This window comes from Drosophila tropicalis, unplaced genomic scaffold (genome assembly GCF_018151085.1).
Source record: "Drosophila tropicalis isolate 14030-0801.00 unplaced genomic scaffold, ASM1815108v1 contig_593, whole genome shotgun sequence".
NCBI classification, from domain to species: Eukaryota; Metazoa; Arthropoda; class Insecta; order Diptera; family Drosophilidae; genus Drosophila; species Drosophila tropicalis.
In genome coordinates, this window is record NW_027173070.1 from 21,213,231 (window position 1) to 21,232,255 (window position 19,025).

The 19,025-nt window shown below is 34.9% G+C and overlaps 1 protein-coding gene across 1 annotated transcript; it reads right to left on the reverse strand.

The window, feature by feature from the left end:
* Positions 1 to 1,788: 1,788 nt before the first annotated feature.
* SerT (Serotonin transporter) lies at positions 1,789 to 18,524 on the reverse strand. The gene is made up of 9 exons (XM_068289441.1): positions 18,373 to 18,524; positions 11,684 to 12,187; positions 11,455 to 11,579; positions 11,169 to 11,320; positions 6,150 to 6,360; positions 5,636 to 6,088; positions 5,276 to 5,570; positions 2,895 to 3,095; positions 1,789 to 2,828 (listed from the first exon to the last, which is right to left on the reverse strand). The coding sequence occupies exons 2-9, from the start codon at positions 11,903 to 11,905 to the stop codon at positions 2,583 to 2,585; spliced, it is 1,905 nt and encodes a 634-aa protein (XP_068145542.1). The 5' UTR covers positions 11,906 to 12,187; positions 18,373 to 18,524; the 3' UTR covers positions 1,789 to 2,582.
* Between the last annotated feature and the right edge of the window lie 501 nt (positions 18,525 to 19,025).

Below are 19,025 nucleotides of genomic sequence, written 5' to 3' on the forward strand. Positions count from 1 at the left end.
TTCTTCAATTTTATTGCTAGAATTCTTGTTGATAGGCTGATATTCTTTTAATTACTTCCTTTCTTACTTCCACTCGAGTTCTTTAGTGGCTTTATTTAGACGCGCAGTTTTGTTTGCCAAGTTCTCTTCGAAAATTTTCTAATATCTGAGTTTAATAATTTGCCTGTTCTGTTAACCTCTTAGCTGAGATTGTTATAAAATCGTTAATATTAGCCATCTGTACATTTTGTTGATCACTTTTACTTTCCAAATTCTAAACTGATTTGCTTAGCTGAGAATTTTCCCTCTCTGAATGATTCTCCTCAGGTATTTTTATCTTCTCCTTATGCTCAAGGATATATGCTAAAGAAAGTTTTATGGATTTATGGCAATATAAGGCATATGGAACCTCCTCGTCATTTGAGACTCCGTACTCCTAAGTAAACAGATTTATTCATCATTCAAATTGAACTTCAGTTTCCACTTTTCACATGTAAACTCACTCTGTTGTCATCTGCTATTGAAGGAAATGTTGAGACAGATAGAAAAATAGAATCCAACGAAAAGAAAGAGGCCATAAAGGATGAGGACACTTTTTAGCCTGGCATCCTTATTTCAATTTTTTCTACGAAGAATTTTAAGAAACTTTCAGGATGAAAATCTGATATTATGTATTTTTTTGTAATTAAGGTTTCAATTTTTTTTTAATTATATATTTTTATTTGAAGGGTATGCATGACATAGCTTTTGAATAAATAACCCAATCTTCATTTGATAAATTTAAAATATCAACTGATTTTATTTTCTATACTAGTATATAAAATAGTAGAATCATCATGACTCAATATTCTTTTGTCTATCCGGTGAAGCCATATCATCTGAACACGATGGTTAATCTCACAACTGAAACTTCATGTGTGCGAATCATTGATTTTGAAGAGTTTTCGATATGTTAAAATATTTAACACATCCTCGAAAGTGTGGCATTCTAAGCTGATCCAGGCTGGAAAGTCAACCCCCTGATCTGCCATTTAGGATACAGACAAACTGTTGACCTTCTGCTTAACAAGGGAAGTCATACTTAAGGGGGTCGTGTCTTTCTGGCGGGATGTTAAGATCTCTCTGTGTGTGACCGAGTTACGCACATAAGGAGCAGCTTGTTCTGCCATATTTGGAGAATTTCAATGTTTGTGTTATCAGACCTCCTGCCGAGTGACCACTGCATCGTGGCAAATTTCAAGTTTAGCTGAGCTTGATGTGAGCATTCCAGATTAAACCCCTGTCAAGGGTGAGGTACGGAAGAAGCATTTTATTAAGGCTGACTGGGGCAGTTGATCGTTCGATTGGCGAAATTTTGATTTAAATTCAAAAAAAATCCAAAAAAAATGCTGTACTGATCCTTAGACAACAAAAAATCAACTTAAGTCACCAACTATGGCGCTTGCAGCTATTCCTTTTGTCTTCAAGACCCGGAAGATGGTTTATAGGTGGAGATTATTGGTTTGAATTTAAAAGAATGGCAAGCAACATGGAAATAATTATTTTAATAATATAAAATTCGATTTTTTAGGCGCCTACAAAGGACGAACACCTCCCATAGACAAGCAATTTGGTCGCCTTTTCTATATCTCCAGGCTAATACACTTTTAAGGGACCTCTTACAATACATTGCAGAGGTCCAAACCGTTTAGAAAGAAAAGACAAATTTGTATAGGTTTTTGTTTTCGTACAACCGAAATTATATTTCAAAACTAATAGATAAAACCCAAAAACTGACTGGGCCAAGAACAAATTGTAAAATGGCTGTTTTACAATTGGTTCTTCTATTTGGCAAATTAGAAAACGATTTGGGTTTGGGTTTTTGGTGCTAAGTTTTGGCCATTGTACAGGGTGTTTTTGTCTTTTTTTTTTTTTTTTAGGTTTTAGTTAAAAAGCATTTTTACCAAATTTTTAGTTTTACCTACGAGTTCAACTTTAGTTTAACGCTTACAAACTAAATTCTGGACAAATACAAACATAGAGAAGACTTTGTAATAGTTTAGATATATGTATGTATATTTTAAGCTAGAGGATTGTGAACGATCTGAGGAGATCCCGACGAGCCAAAGATCCTGCAAAATGGCTGCTTTGCAAGATCTTTTGCCTGTGGCGCGATCGATAAGAGGGATTTAAACCAACCACTCGCTGGCCAAGGGAAACTTGAGCGGCTTGCAGCTGCTTAGTTCCAAGGGGGAGCAATTATTGTCCTCGCCAGCAGCTGATGATGTTATTGTTGTTGTTGTTGTTGTTATTAGATTGGATTCATGTTGATTATTATCGCGACTAAAGCTAAGACTAGAGCTAACATTATGATTAGTAATATCATTAGCATTCCGTTGCAGATTGCCCTCCGTCTCGGCATCCGTGTAGTTAAGATTATTTGTGTGATAAGCGTAGTAACTGTTAAAGTCGAGCAAACGTTTGTTGCTACCCTCGGCTGATGGGGCTGCCGCTGCAGTAGTTGTTGTTGTTGTTGTTGTTGGTGAAAAACTTGTACAACTCAAATTATAAATCTTAATATTGGTTCTTTGTGTATGTATATTCAAATGCACAGCATTATCATGTCACACCGTAGTGCCCTGTTGTCCTGGCACCACAGAACCACAATGGTCGTCCGGCCTAAAGGACTCCTGTAGCCTTTGCCGACAATCACCCTTCGAGGCAATGCAGAACTTGTAGAGCATATAGAGGGGTATGCATAGAACCGATGAGCATGTCACAGCCCAACCCACTTGAATGCTCCATGGCGGATAGTAGAACTCCTCACCCAACATTTCCTTGTAGCCCAATATCGAGAAGATGAAAATTGTCTAAAATTATTGAGAAATTTTCAAATTAATTATCGACCAAATTAAATCAAAGGTCTTTCATCTTACCAATAGGAAAACTGGACTTATATAGGTCCAGCAAATGCGCCAAAATATTCCTGGCTTGGCTCCCAGCATTTGCTCCACATCGGCACTAAAACGATCAACACCGTAGAACCAAAATACTCCAGCTGCCTCCACAAAGACCACAAAGAGAATGGCTAATCCTGGTCCATAGACATTAAGGAAGTTTACCAAAACAACGCCGCCCTGAAGAAAGAAAGGCATTTCTTTAGCAAAAGTAAAATACGAGACTGGTTTTTACGGTTTCTACTGTTTAACTCTCATTAAATTTAGAAATTGAGTGGGATGTACATTCTAAACTGAGTATAAGCCATTCTTAGTTAAGAATGATCAGACAGAAAGGCATAATTAAAGTCTTACAACTACAGTGAAGCCTCAATATAACGAATCTGTAGGGACCAAAACATTTGTCGTTATATCTATCTAAGTAAATACCTACATATAACTAGTATTAGTTTTTTTCATGGGACTTAAAGATAAATTTATTGTGTTGAGTTTTTTTGTTATAACGAAGTTGGTTACTTTAAGGTTTAACTGTATCTGTGACTTTATCCTTCGAGTGTCTGAACTTATGATATGCTTGCAGTTTATTGGATAGGCCTATAAGAAGTCTAAACTCCCCAACTGGTTGATTCACTTTTATAATTAAAGAAAACCTGAGCTGAAATTTCACACTCGAAAAGTGTTTGAAAATCTGCTATAGCAGACCAGGGACAACTAAATTCTAATGCACAAATTAAACAAATTACACTTCCTTCATTATATTTTTCCGGTTGGTGATTCGGGTTCTCTGCCAAAATGGGAAACTGTTTTGTTGTCTTCTATCAAAATCACTCGAAAACTTTTCCCGTTGATCGGTAACGATCATAGGGATGGGAAAATTAGGGAGTCGGATTATTCAAAACGAATTGGCGATTCGTGAGACATGAGATAGTCTCTTTTGCTTACAACATAAAAGGAATCTTCTTTTTACCCAGGAAATATCTATAGACGAAATGGATTTATTTCTTAGTCACAGTCTTACTCCAAAATTGGGTTAAGTATTTTAGTACAACATTTAAATGAATGAAAAAGATTTAAATGAAGATCTCATACTTCTATCTATCTTACTGTAGTTTTATTTTCCTTAACAAAAAAAACCTCAATTAAAGCTTTCAACCGATCCGTTCCAATTGTAAGAGATACCTGATTTGGAAGGGTAACTTTGTCTGAAAAGTCTCACGGAATCTTCTTCTTTTAAAACTCTATTTTTGAAATAGCTTGTTCAGTTTTTTTCAAAGTTCTTTGCACTATTTGGATTTGCACTAGAAGTATGAATACTTTGCAATTGAGATTCTGCCCCTAACCTTATAATTCTCAACTACTTCGGGCAGTTTGATAATTACTGCATAAAAATACATAAATTGGCTGTACCTGAATATATTCGATATAAATGAAGTAAAACACTTTATTAATTCAATGGCAAAAAGTAAGCATGTTGATATTTTAACTAGATTTACTTTTGATTCAAATTCTCAACTGGTTTTAGCATTTTGATAGATTGAGAAATGTATCAAAATAAAGTTAAGCTTTAAAATACATGCCAAGATATTCAGCATGGGCTTGTTCTCTCTAACCCATTTGGTATTTATTTTCATAACTAAAGTGAGCAAACAGAATGCTGTCATAAAAGGTTATATCTTTACCCACTCGACAAACCAAAATAAATGCATCACCCCTAAAACGTCAGTTTAGCTTAGCCCAGTCTGATTAATGATGCATCTCTCTCTCTCTCCTCTCTCTCTCTCTCTCTCTCTGTGTCAATGATATTGAATAGGTTGATCCATTGACCGGTAGAAGTTAACTGGCTCCAGGCCGAAGTAGGTAAAATATATAGAACGCAACAAATTACAATTTCAAATGTAATCAGACAAAGTGGTGGGGGGGATGGAGGAATACTGAAAGCGAATTACGGGGGAGATGGATAAATTCAAGACGAAACCCAAGGCGTCAAGTGTTTGCCAATTCGGAGATGTGTGTGTGTGTGTTGAGTGTCCAGTTCAAACAGGCAAACAGACAGGTGATAAAAATGCAAAAGGAAGAAAAAAAAAGCAAGGAGGAAGGCAAAGAGAAACGTCTTGAGTATGTGAGTATTAACTGAAGGAACGATAAAAAGCACTTAACATGGCAATCCATCGTTGGACAAGACAATGGTTCAGTTCACTCCTCATTCGGGAGGGTTGGTTTTGCTTTCGCAAGTGGCGATTTAATGAGCCTTGTGATATCCCAAACACAGGCATGCATATGTATGAAGTCCTCCCGGACTAACGCACTTAGGAGTTAATTAAGCAAATCAGTAGCTACAAGTAACAAGTAAACCAACTTACATAGGTCATTGTGGGCAGAGCGCAAAGGAATATGAAGGCCAAGAGAAGCAAAACAAACAATTCCCTTCGTCTGCCAATCACACGAGGATATTCATCACACAAAGCGGTTATCATGGCCTCAAGGCCACCAAATGTACTATCCAGTCCCAAGGTGATGAGCATCAAGAAGAATATAATGCTCCAAAAGACCGAACCACTCATAGTGGCTATGGCCTCCGGATAGACAATAAAGACCAGGCCAGGTCCCTCCAGACCCACCTTATCAATGGAGGTCTTTTGCACATAGGCCATGTACCTGAAAGAAATCGTTCGCTACTTATCAAAAAAAGTTCAATATTTTGTCCATCTCAGTGTACTCACCCCAATACTGAAAAGATGACAAATCCGGCCAGAAAACTCGTCAAACAATTGATACTACTCGTTATGAGAGCATCTCTGTAGCAATTATTATTAAATTTATTATAACTAGATAAAGCCAACAAGGTACCAAAGCCAGGACCCAATGAGAAAAATATCTGCGAGGCGGCATCTATCCAAACTTTTGAATTTTTCAGCTTATGCCATTCGGGAGTTAGATAATATTTGATGCCCTCATCAGCACCAGGTAACGAAACGCCGCGTACCAATAATATTATCAATACCACATACGGAGCCAATGCAGTGACCCAAACCACTTTGCCAGCACTGCGTACACCCTTCCACAATGAAAAATAGACCAGAACGAAGACCCCAAATACACACAGAGCCAGAGTCGGTTTCACAGGGCCCATAAAGTCCAGGCCATTGCTCTTATAGCTCTCTAGAACTCTGCGCCTGCAAATGATTGTCCAAAGATTACAATTTTTCACACAGGACCTTTTGTTTTGTCACTTACTCAAAGAACTCCTTGGCCGGTGATGTGGCTAATTCTGTGAAATTTTCATTCGTCACTGGCATACAATTTGCCGTGTTCCATGGATTATCACAAGATGTCCATGGCAATGTTGAGGTAAATGAGGCAAATAGATAGTAAACTGCCCATCCTATAATGGTATTGTAATACATTCCCATATAGATATCAATTAGGCAAATTGCATAGCCAACACCTGCGAAAAAATAACAAAAATTTCTTACATTAAGATGAGGAGGAGATTTTTAGGACTTCAGAGTTACATACATATCTTAGTTAGATATGCAGAGGATTAAGAATCACACCATAAGATAGCTCGATATGTCTTTTCTTAAGGGATTAGGTTTAATTACAATTACTTTATGCAAAATTTTGTAATTCGCAAATACTTTTAGCTTTTAATTAGAGACAAAGAGACGAAATTTAAAATTACATATGTATGTATACGAGATAAGAATAAATTTTGGCACTGGCAACACATAACTGAATTCAAATGCTACACCAAAATTTCACAATAAATTCGGATCTCTATAAATTCTTATCACGACAGATTCTGGAAATATGTAGGTACATATACAATTCAATAAACATTTTAATACTTAAATTATTGCTCTCAGAGATACAATCTCATCTGCACATTAAAATAATTTATTAGAATTACTTTCCAAAATGAAACTACAAAGAGTCCTTCTAGTTTCAGAAGAGGTAGAGTCTCTACGAACAACGAAACGTCATGGAAGACCACCTAAGCAAAGAGTACAACGTGCTCAACCAGAAAATTTTGGAAGATGTCAGGCAAAAGTTAACGCAGTGGTTTGAATTGACTTGTTCGTCGTGTAGATATGTTTGAAGGGCACTTTTCAATTTGCTAGATGGGGTAATTTTAGAATCGGCAATGAAACTAATCAATATAGATTGCATTTGTTGGGACGGTTTGGGGGCACAGCTGAGGAAGCTATGATAGAGTGTTATAGGCAACGATTTTCCACAGTGGACCAAGACAACGATGCATTCGATGATGATTCGATGCTTGGTGGCATTATGAGTGTAGTGTAGATTTCCCAGTACTTTCTATTGTGTGCCGAGACCGTATTCTTATTGGTTCAATTTCACATTCGATCGGAATGATTTACTTGATGATAAAATTACAAAGAATATTAAGAAACTAAAAGAACCACTATCCTTGAATAGTGAAGGAATCGATTAAGTGGATGGATGGTTAAATGGAACATTTCTTTGTCATTACCTTTCTCGTAACTTAACTCACTCCTCTACTGGTGTAACCATAACTATTAGCCATAATTACGACTTCAGTCCAGTGTGATAATATGTATTAGTAAATAAAAAACATGTGCTATTTCATACTCGACTTCTCAATAAAACATTGATTGTTAATGTTCAATATATATTTCAATTTCATATTATTTTCTAAACTCTTCTTCAATTGAGTGCTCCAGACATCAAATGAATCGTATTTCTTTTATTTTATTTGTAATTCTCAAATAGTTTTAACGTTCAATAAACATAGCTCAAGTCCACTATGAAATATATATATTAAAGTTTAGAGCTCTAGTTGGCAGGACTTTCGACACGTATGAAAAATAGTTTTGTTGATACAAAATATTTTACATTTGCAGCATTCACAAAAGATATTCAATGCTTGAATCAACAGGTAACAAGGGAATACCAATAACTGATTGATACTTAACAATGCGAAAGAAATTCCTTTGCTCTCGTTCTCTCGTTATAATCCTCATCATCATCATCATCGTCATCATCCTCGCCATCAGCAAGTTGAATACTTTTTATTCCCGCGTGACAATTTGCTTTTTTATCCAAGTTGCATCTACTTTACTTACCTACTATGTATAAATCTACTCACAAACAAACCGTTCCACCTACATTCACTCTCTCCACTCCCCCAGTTGGTGGGGCGGGGGGTTCCTTTTTAGCTTCAGTGTACTTATGAGGCCAATAAGACACGTCACGTGATTTTCTCTATATTATTTTCCGGGTTTCCTTCTATTTTTCGCCTCTCGCTCTGTCTCTTGTCTTCTCTTAGTGGAATGGCAAAAGGTTTGGCAGAGCAAACACTTGTTGAGCACAAAGTGATGTTTGCTGTTCTACTCAAGAACCAAACTCCGGCACTAGGCCATCCACACTGAGTCAGCTCAAAAAAAGGGAGAAAATAAGAAGTCCCCCACCCCATGTACATAGATTGGTAGAGGCAAGTTTAAAGCAAAAAGTTACTTGTTGCTAGATATGGTTTTCCATTTTGTGTTTGGCATTTAATGAAATTATCAACATTTGATATGTAAACTTTTCATTGGACTGCAAACTGAAACTGAAACTGGAAGTTGTTCCTTGACACTGTCTTTTTTTTTTTTTGTCTGGGGGTGTTTGTAAGTCAATTTTAAGCGCAATTTAATTAGAGCTTGATTTGAGCCTTTTGTGTGTCTTTATATATACATATGCCCATGTCTTTTGCTTTGCTTTGCTCTTCCGCTTGAATGCGGCATTAATTGTTGCAACAAAAAACAAGAGGAAAACGAAATGTTATCCTTGTATCCCTTGATAATGTCGCCAGCAAAAACTGCTTGCAACATCTGCGGGTGATTTTAGATAAGAATTTTTCGGCTTATGCTTCACAGAGCACATTCAATCTGTTCCAACATTCACACACACACACACACACATATGCATGGCCAATCTTTTGGGTAACCATTGCGTATACGCAACATTTGAGTAAACACTCCCCCGAAGGCTGTCAATTTTTTTTGTTTCTCAATATGCAATTTCATTTTTGTGATATTTTCCTTTTTCAATATTTGTAATTCATTTATTTGGGGCAAACGGCGCCCAACGGCAATGGCAAAATTTTAATGATTACTTCTTTTATCGCCTACTAAAAGGTAAAAGATGAACATATTAATAATGTTTATTGACTTGTCGCAATTTTCCATTATTTTTTTTTTTTTGATTTTTTTCAATTTGATTGGTCTTTGTGTGAAATTAGTGGGAAAAATGTGTAAACTGTCATATGACAAAGCAGGGCCGGATTTAAGAACGATGCCTTGGCCAAGTCTAAGAAGTTGTTTGTTGTTTGAAGTGATTAAAGAATTAATCGAATTGTGAATCATGTTATTATCGTGAAGGATTGTTGGGAAATTATTATATCTGAAAAATGTACTGTTCTATCTAGGATTCAATTCGATCCGACTGCCTCTAGACTGAATCATAACTTTGCATTTCGTCCTTTGGCTTATCTATCTTTAAGGTCTCCTTATAGTAGATCATTCAGTAATTTTCGTTTAGGCCATTTTCTCAAAGAAAAGTTAAAATTTTTAGCTTGAGGGTTCTCCAATTATATCAATTAGGTTAATTAAGTAAAACCTGAGACTCGTCCCGACATCCATTTGTCAGGAAATAAAACTTCAAGATTCAGGTAAGTTCGTAGTCCAAAAATATGAATCTATTTATTCCCTTGCAGAGGGTATTATAAAATTGGTCAGATGTTTGTAACGCACAGAAGGAGACGTTTTCGACCCCATAAAGTATATATACATATGTGGATCAGTTAATCAGCATGAGAATCTGAGTGGATATACATGGCTATGTCCGTCTGTGCAAATCAACTTCACGCCGCCATCTTAAGAGCTATCGGGACGAAACCTGATATTTGAGCTACTTATAGCCAGGACCAGATAAAGTAATAAAATTGTCAGGATCGGATCACTATATCATTTAATTATAGAAGAAACATAGATGAAGAAATTGGAGTATCTCCATGAAATTTACTTATATGATAGTATTAAATATAAAACATCAGATCCCGAAATTTCACAGCCGAAGTTAGCTTCTTTTATTCCTAACTACATTGGCTGTGGTGCATCCTATGCAAAGAACCTTGATTTCAAAAATTATTATATATATATCAACTTATAAACCTAAATAACAGGGCCACTTAGACAACGACCGTTTGCAGATTTATCTTGTTGTTTTTTATTGTTTCTATAGGCTCTTAATTAACAGAACACAATGTATTTATCCTAAGCAGTTCTTTAATCGATTTGTTCCTTAGTTGATGTATGTGTGTAAGTAATTTATTAAATAAATAATAAAGAGGTCATTTATTCTTATCTTGCTCTAAATATTTCAACAACTTTTTGGACTTTGAACTTAAGAAAATTTCTTGAATAAGTATTTGATATCAGTATCTCTAGAATTCTGAAAAGAAACCATTAGAACTTGATATGTACATATGTGCATGTCCTTAGAATTTTTCCTCTTTCTCATTTTGACCCTTTAACCTAATGTTTGGTAAATTACAGATGATTCTCATAGGTCTTTCATTTCAACAGAGTAAAGTACCGTTAAGATGTAACAAAAAATATCGAATCATCCGCCATTGTCACAAAATGGAACAAACTAAGGACAAAAATCAATCAAATTTTAAATATTAATTTTAAAACCATTAATAGAATGGAATCGACAATGAAAAAGGATTTTTCCCAATTCAATCACCAAACTTATGGATTGCACTTTAAAAACATAAAATGTTTTTATATCCTACTTATATGTAAATATCTCCTAGTAGAATTTGAAATTTAGTTAGATGTAACGAAGATCTTTTCGACCCTATGAGTCGTATATTATGGCATATATATACATACTATATATATTCCTTATCAGCACCTACAGCCGATTCGACCTAGACCTGTCCGTCTGGATTCGTGTTTTTTTGCTCTTATAACCTTAACCTCAACGTAAGTTCGTGAGGTTATCCTGATCCTATCGCGGGATCTCTTTGTTAAGATCAGACTAGACTCAGAAGACCTCTTTTGTTTGTACAAAATTGCTATAGCTTGGCCTAAGCAACTAAAAGATACTTTAAAGAACACTCTTACACTATCGACTGTAAATTAACAATTATGAAATAATTTCCACATTTTATGTATATAAAGTGAAGGAGACTAATAGATTTTGTCATATAATTTTACTTACCTTTTAAGGCCGGACAAATGCGTTTCCAAATACTTAGACAACCACATCGATGAAATTGTCCCAAAGCCAATTCCATATAGAACAAAGGCAGACCGCCAAAAATTAGGAAGAGGCAATAGGGAACAAGAAAGGCTCCACCGCCGTTTTGATAGCTATTAAATAGAAAAGAAACCATCTTAATTATTTCTATGTTCTATTTGGTCTGAACAACAAAGAAGAGGAGGAACTATCATAACAACTTCAGTTCAGATCATTAGTTATATATCATAGTTATGAAATTGCTTACCAAATATATGGAAATCTCCAAACATTGCCAAGATCGACAGCAAAACCGATGACAGCCAAGAGAAACTCAGCTTTCTGGCCCCAAGTTTCGCGACTGCGTTCCGTCACGGAAACAACCAAAATGCGCTAAAAGAGAAGTGAAGGGAGTAAATTGAAGTAAATGGCAAAAGGATGCATTTTGCAATTGACATGCCGGAAATTAACTAAAATGGTCTTGTACATGAATTTACCTCGTTGTTGGCCGTTAAACGCGGTGCCAATGGATCGGTTACTTTGGCTGGTGTGGCAGTTTCGCCATCATCCTCATTCGAGTCATCCTCGTTGTTGGGCGACTCTTTGTTATTGCTCCATGGCGTATGGGAGTTGGCACCCATCGATGTTACTCCCATGGCTCCAACATTTGCAGAGTTTGCAAACTCGGAGCTATTGTTTTTACTACTACTACGATCCATGGTGGATGGTGAATGTCGGTGCGGATATTCGGGATATGGATGCGATGCTGTGGCTGTGTATGCCGATCGCGGCACTAACTTGGCCACCTGTCTGGAATGCGTTGTCAAGGTCTTGCACTTGTACTTCCACTTAAACACACTTTCTGTGCTCTTTCCGTCCCCTTACGCGTCAGTTTAGTGCCAAACTGGGTTTTCTTTTTCCCTTCCGTTTCCGGGCAGGACTTTAGCTTCCTTGCGGTGAAAATTGCATTTTTTCCTTACAGTTTTTACATGCTGCATCAACTAAGTGGGTAGAAAAAAAACAAGAAACAGTTTTGTTTATGTGCAGTTGTCAGTTTTTCCAAACAGATGCAGTTGTCTCTATCCACTCTTTATTTGTTCGGGTGATTCGTAAAACGCTAAATTTATCACTGCATACTTTTTGACGTTACAAAGAAATGTTGGTACAAGCAGTTAAAATCGGATTATCACAATACTTACTAAGTACTTAATTACAAAATTCCAATCATAACCGTTTGAAATATTTTAAAACCGATGACCATAAGTACATGTGACATTACACAGGACTCAAAATTGGCATCGTAAAGTATGCAATACGATGTCAAAAAGTTTTTTTGAATCAGCATAGTTCGAAAAACTTTCCACGAAATCAAAATCAAACTTAAATTTTGAAATTATGTTCGACTTCAATCGTTTTTAAAATCATTGAATTTGGATTAGAGACATCAACCTACTTGCTCTTTTTCTTTCGTTACCAACTTGAGTGTGCTGAATCTGAACAAAATATTGTTTAGTTTAGTTGAGTTTGTGAAATAAGTACAATTTAAATTTTAATAAGTAAATAACAAAAAAGTGTTAGCATTATTTTTTAGTTGAACAGAGAAAATCTTCTTATCATATGCGGATCTGGGGTTGTAAAATGGGGGAAATTTGAACCTTAAAGTATGCAATATGCAATATGAAATTCATTGTTTTCAACAAATATATGTATAACTCGTAACTTCGTATGCAATTAAAAAGACTCTTTCAACAATGTTTGCTTCAAAGAAGTTCTTCGAATGCTTTAAAACACGCATTCCTGGGCTGCCTGTTGCATACTTTAAGGGACCAATTTCACTCAAAAAACATTATGATTATATAATGGCGATCAATACGTTGGAACGTTTTTGGTTTTTGAACTTTAATTTTGATTTTCTCGGCTCCTAAGTAGGTAACAGCACAAGTCGTGGAATTGTTTAGATAGTTAAATTTTTGACCAGAAGAAATTTTAAAGGATTTCCGTTTTAGGGCCAAACATTTCTCGCCCCAAATATAATCTACCAAGGCTTATGTGTCTGAAAAATTATAGTTAATATAAAGGAAGTGAGTTTATTTTGTAGCCTTTAAGCAAATTGTTGATCTGCTAATCCCGAAATAAACTGCATACCATAAATTTTCAATTTATCCCCAGCATTTGGTTTATGGCCAATCGAAATGATGGATTTTTGTATATAGCTTTGGATCTTCCTTTATATGAAGTTCTAATTTATATTAATGTAGTGAGCACCACTACACTGTACATAAAAGTATTACTGATATCTATAGTAAACGAGGGATGTTTCATAAATGCCCAAAATCTCGTACTGAATTCAAGATCAAAGAAATAACTCAAAGATTAAATAAAATGAAAATCACAAACATTCGATTTACAGTTTGTTATTAAGTTTTGAAAATGGTTACTCCTCTGAGTAACCTTCGTATGGCACACGCATGTCGGAGTCCCCAAGGTGTCCTTTATGTTCTGGTAATCTATGCCTTCTCCCCGTCCTATTGGCGGCCAGTTGGTGCGCATCGTTGCACTCGGTAGAACAAAAAAAAAAGAGGGCGGGTAAAAGGAATAACCGAGAGAAATTGCCGTTTGGTTTCAATGTCAATGTTGAACATGCATAATTCTTCTTTTATTGACCTTATTGTTGTTTGTCCTTTATCCTTTATCCCTTTGGCTTTATCAGTTAGCTATTACCGTTGCGAGTTTTAAATGTTTACGTTTGTTTATGTGAAGGAGATTTTCAATATACATATGTACATATGTATGTATGTATGTATGTTATATGATTGTGGCTGAAAGTTTGTATTACATTTTAATTGCCATTTAATGACGCAAAACGCGTATGTGAACAACAACAGCAACAACATTCCGTGTACAACAGTTGGAATATTTCGGAATGAGAGTGATAAGACAAATTGCTAAAAATACGTTAAAGCAGGCCAACTTAAAAACAATTAAAAGACACTTAGAGATATGAAAGATGAAGGCTGACAAGCGAGAGTCGCACTCGATTTGACGATGGCTTCCTTTTTGTTGCCATCTTTTGAAGAATTTTAATGAAAATCATTGAGAATTAAAGCCAAAGAGGTCCTGGAGACAGTTGTGAAACCCTGGATTGAAAGTGTCTGTGGAGATAGCCCTTACATCGTTCAGCAAGACTCTGATCCATCACACAAGGCAATGGCAACACAAGATTGGATGGCAGAGAATTTCCATGACCACATAACCCCGAACTCATGGTCGCCTAGCTCCCCAGTCCTTAATCCCCTGGAGTATTACGTATGGAGCGTAGTTGAGCGTGAAACTTATAAACATCCTCATAACACTGTTTCTTCTCTGAAGACTGCAATTAATACTGTTATGGTCAATATGAACAAGGATTATTTAATCGCAATCGTTTTAGGTCCCGGATCGAGAAGGTAACAGCCAATGGAAATTTTATTTAATAAATATTGTGTAAAAATTTCGTGAAGATTCATTAAATTTTGTTCAAAATATAAGCTTTTTATTTTTACTATCACTTTGTCCTCAAATACCGTAAGCACCCTGTATTACGACTGTCGTTGCTAACAAGTATAACAAGGAATAAAGCGACGGTAAGACCAAACATAGAAAAGCGGACAAGATTGAATTCCGTTGGCAATTCGACCAAAATTTTCCGAATAAATGGATATAAGGGCTTTATGCCCTTCAAAGACTTGAAGCCTGTGCAATTCTTAGAAACTTTGTCAAAGAAAGTTTGTGAAAAAAAACTGAATTCTTAGAAGCTAAAAGTTAAATAAAAATGTGCCGTAAAAAAAAAATACAACTTTGATGAAAAACCTTCACCAAAAATTTTTGTAAACTTAAAAAACTTATGACAAAGTTCGATTTCGAGAACCCGCAATATTCTGAATCTGTCGACTTTGGACACATATGAGTTTTTCAAATTAAAATTTAAAAATCTTGAAACTATTTGCTTGAAATGGATGGAAAATATTGAGCTTTCCACAGTTTATATAATTTGCTTTAAGGCTGTTTTTTAACTTTTAAAAAGTATGATGGAAGAAATGTGCTATAAGTCAATTTTAGAATATCTAAACAAAAAAATAACAACAAAAAGAACTTAAGCTTTCGTTGTAAAAAAAATAGCAATGCGTAATAATTTTTTTTTTTTTAATTATTCAAATTTATTTTAAATTTGAGACTCTTTAAAAATTGCTGAAGTTGTTAGTATAACCTGAATCAAATTATATATTAAAATATTTTAGCACTTAATTTTATAGTTTCTTTTTATGAACAGATAATTATTTAAAAATCTTCAAAAGTTTAAAGAAAGCAGCGATGAGTATTAATTTTTGTTTTAATTCTCCTCACAAAATAATCAAGAACTAATAATAACCCAAAATAATAAATATTTAAATATTTTGACACTTTTTTCTTATTCATAATTTTAGAATTTTTGGACCTCTAAAAAAACTAGCAGCCGAAAATATTAAATTTATTTCAACTGGAAACAACTTTTTAGAATTTGTTAAAAGTTTTGTGGAATCAAGATTCATGAATAAATCAAAATAAAATTTCATTTAAAATTTAACATACAATTGTGTTTTTTTAAATTAAAATTTACTTTCTTTGAGCATTAAGTGAATTAAATTTAAAGTTTTCTTTCTTCATAATTGTTTTAAATTTAAAGCTTAGAAATTGTTAGAAATGTGTTTTTTTCTTTGATATTTTTTCCTTTCACTTACTTTTTTTTAAATTTTAAATCTTAAAGATATTTTTTAACTTTCCGATGAACATTAAATTGCAACTTGTTTGGAACACTTTTTAGCTCTGTTTGAGGTATTTAATTTTTATGGCACTATTAAATTTATTTACAAAATGTATTTCACTTTTCGAGAAACGCGCGTTGCTTGACTTGTGGCTAACTGCGACATCCTTTAGCCTGGCGCCTCCTTTTATACTGCACGGGGATGTCGGCTTTCGCTTCGTGTTCGTCTAGGATGAGCAAAAAAAGGAAACCAAATCCGAATTTCTCTTCGTGATTTGACTATGCGGGCAGTGTGAGAGGGGAGGGGGGAGGTATTGAAGGCAGTATCTAGCCTGGATTGGACAGGTGGTTAACTGTAACTTTAATTGCAACAAACTGTTGCTCTATTACCAACTAGAACAACAACAACGCTACAAGTGATTGGTGTTCAAAGTAGGCGTGGCAATGAAAATATTTACATATTAAAACAATAAATGACATTATTTTATTAATAGATTTTCAATTTGAAAAAAGGAATTTTAAACATGGACGAAATTTGATAATTTGATAACCATTAACTAGCAATAAATATTTTCATATGTATAAGAAATTTGTTTCTAATAACTTTAAAGGTCTTTAAGTCTTTCTTAAAGGTCTTAAACGCCCTGTGATAATAGTTCTAACATAGATGAACAGAAAGACAGAATAGAATCGAATTGTATTTTAAATGGAAGACCTGAAGACCGATTTGTGTGATCTTGGTTTTAAAAGAATCTTTTGAAATGAGAATTGCAGTTTCAATTACAGGAAAATCTCGAAATAACGGACTTCGTTATAACGTAAACCCCAACATGACGAATTTTTCTTTAACTCATACATATATCTATAGATATGAGGAACGATTTTCTGGTTTGTTTCAGATTCGTTATATCGAGATTTCGCTGTATTCACAATATGAAACAGAAATTCTCAAAAAAACCTGCGGTGTGATTTGAGTTTTTAAGATGTCATATTGAGGACAATAGAAGTACCTAAAGAGGAGATAAAATAGATTGACCAAGTTCACCATGGCGGATCCAATATAGCAAGTATACTTAGCTTCTCTTGGTGTCGAATCTGAAGCTAGTTTTTATACCCTTTCATGAAGGGTATATTAATTTTAATCACACGTCTGCAAAGCATAAAAGGAAGCATCTTTGACCATAAAAAAGTATATAAACTCTTGATCAACACGAGACGAGTTCATATACATAGCAATGTCCTTCTGGATCACCGCAAACTAGACCGTTAGAGCTACAAGGTTGAAATTTTGATATATGTAACTCTTAATATTGATGAGTTTATTACACCTTTAAACGGCTGTGCCAAAGTTGATCACGATCACGTGACTGTATCAAATATGTAAATAGCTCCCATAGGAACGATCGATGCAAAACAGTGTCTTTTGTCAATAACTTCGTTATTTCGTATGTTTAGATTCTAGGCCGTTCTTTCGTAAGCATTAGACTATTTACATAGATAAAACGCTTTTCTTCTTTGAATTCTATAGGTATGAAGAAAGTAACAAATGAAGTAAGTAAGTTGTCTCGCCGACTTTGGTATACCATGCAAAAAATTTCAAGCACCAACCACTATTAAGATCGTTTTACATGCCTTATAGCTATCTTGCTCACTCTTACAAACACTCGTGCACTCTAGCGCCACCACTAGCCTACGTCGAATTCCGGCGTTTTGGACCGCCTAGTTAAACACTTTTATACGTATATTTCGCGGATTTCTGGTCCGATTTTAATCAATTTTGGAAGATCGGTAGAAATAAATAAGAATGTGAATATGAATATTCCAAGAAAATTGGGAGACAATCGTTTTTTTTCTTAATTATGAAGGCTGAAGTGGGCGTGGCAAAATTTTTAAACAAACAAACTCTGCGTAGATACTAATCTAGTACACATACCATAATTCGGTGTCTGTAGCTAGTAATGTCTTTGAGAAAATCGGTTTTATTTAATGGGCGCAAGGGGGCGTGCCAAGAATTTCAAGTAAACTTGATAACTGTACTTAATACACGAGTCTACATACCAAATTTGGTGGCTCTAGCTCTTATAGTCTCTTATATCTAGGTGTTTATACGGACGGACAGATGGTCATGGCTAGATCAACTTGGCTGCTGATACTGATCGAGAATATATATACTTTATGGGGTCGGAAAAGCTTCCCTCTACCTGTTACATACATTTTGGCGACTTTAATGTACCATTTCACCAATTGGGTGCATGGCAACAAATCTAGACTGGACTTAGATGAGGCCAAGCTCCGGAGCCAAAGCCTCCAAAAGAAATAAAAATTTCCAATTACTGGTAGAAGGCTCCAAATATCCCAAGTGCGACCTCTAAAAATTTGGGTATTTTTTGCTTAAAAGGGACTTACTTGTTAGATTTTCAGTTTTTGTATAATAAATATTCCCGAAAGTCTCTTTCAATTTTCAAAGTTCGTTGAATTGTTGAAATAAAGGAGTTTCCTTCTATTTTCAGTTCATGTTTGGCTGCAATTTCCAAAAAAAAAAAAAAATATTTATCACAAAAAAGATGTTGCATTTTTTCAATAATTCCATTATAATTTAAAATAAAGTCACTTGATTTGATTGATCAGACATTGGCACTTGATTTTCATAATTGGATCAGTTATCCATATTCTATATTCCAAATTCGTTAATGAAAACAAAAAATTATATTTAGTTTTTGTTACCGGATTTCTCACTAGATTCAATTGGTTTTTGTTGCTTTTAATTTTAGTATACGCACTTGTGACAATTAAAATTTTAATCAAAGTAGAAACCAAACTTTGTTTTTCACTTTTGGGGAGTTCCAATGCTCTCCCACGAAGAACAAAAAAATTTTATTGTTGTTATCTGAATTCAATGATGATTTCTGAAGAGTTTATTTTTATAACAATGATAATATTCATTTGCTAATTATTTTTTGTTTCTGTTGTTGCTGTTGGGAATTCGACGACACGCGCCCAACTTTTGTGCCAATCGGAGCTGCCATTATAACTAACTGACTGCGCCCGACCGAACGACT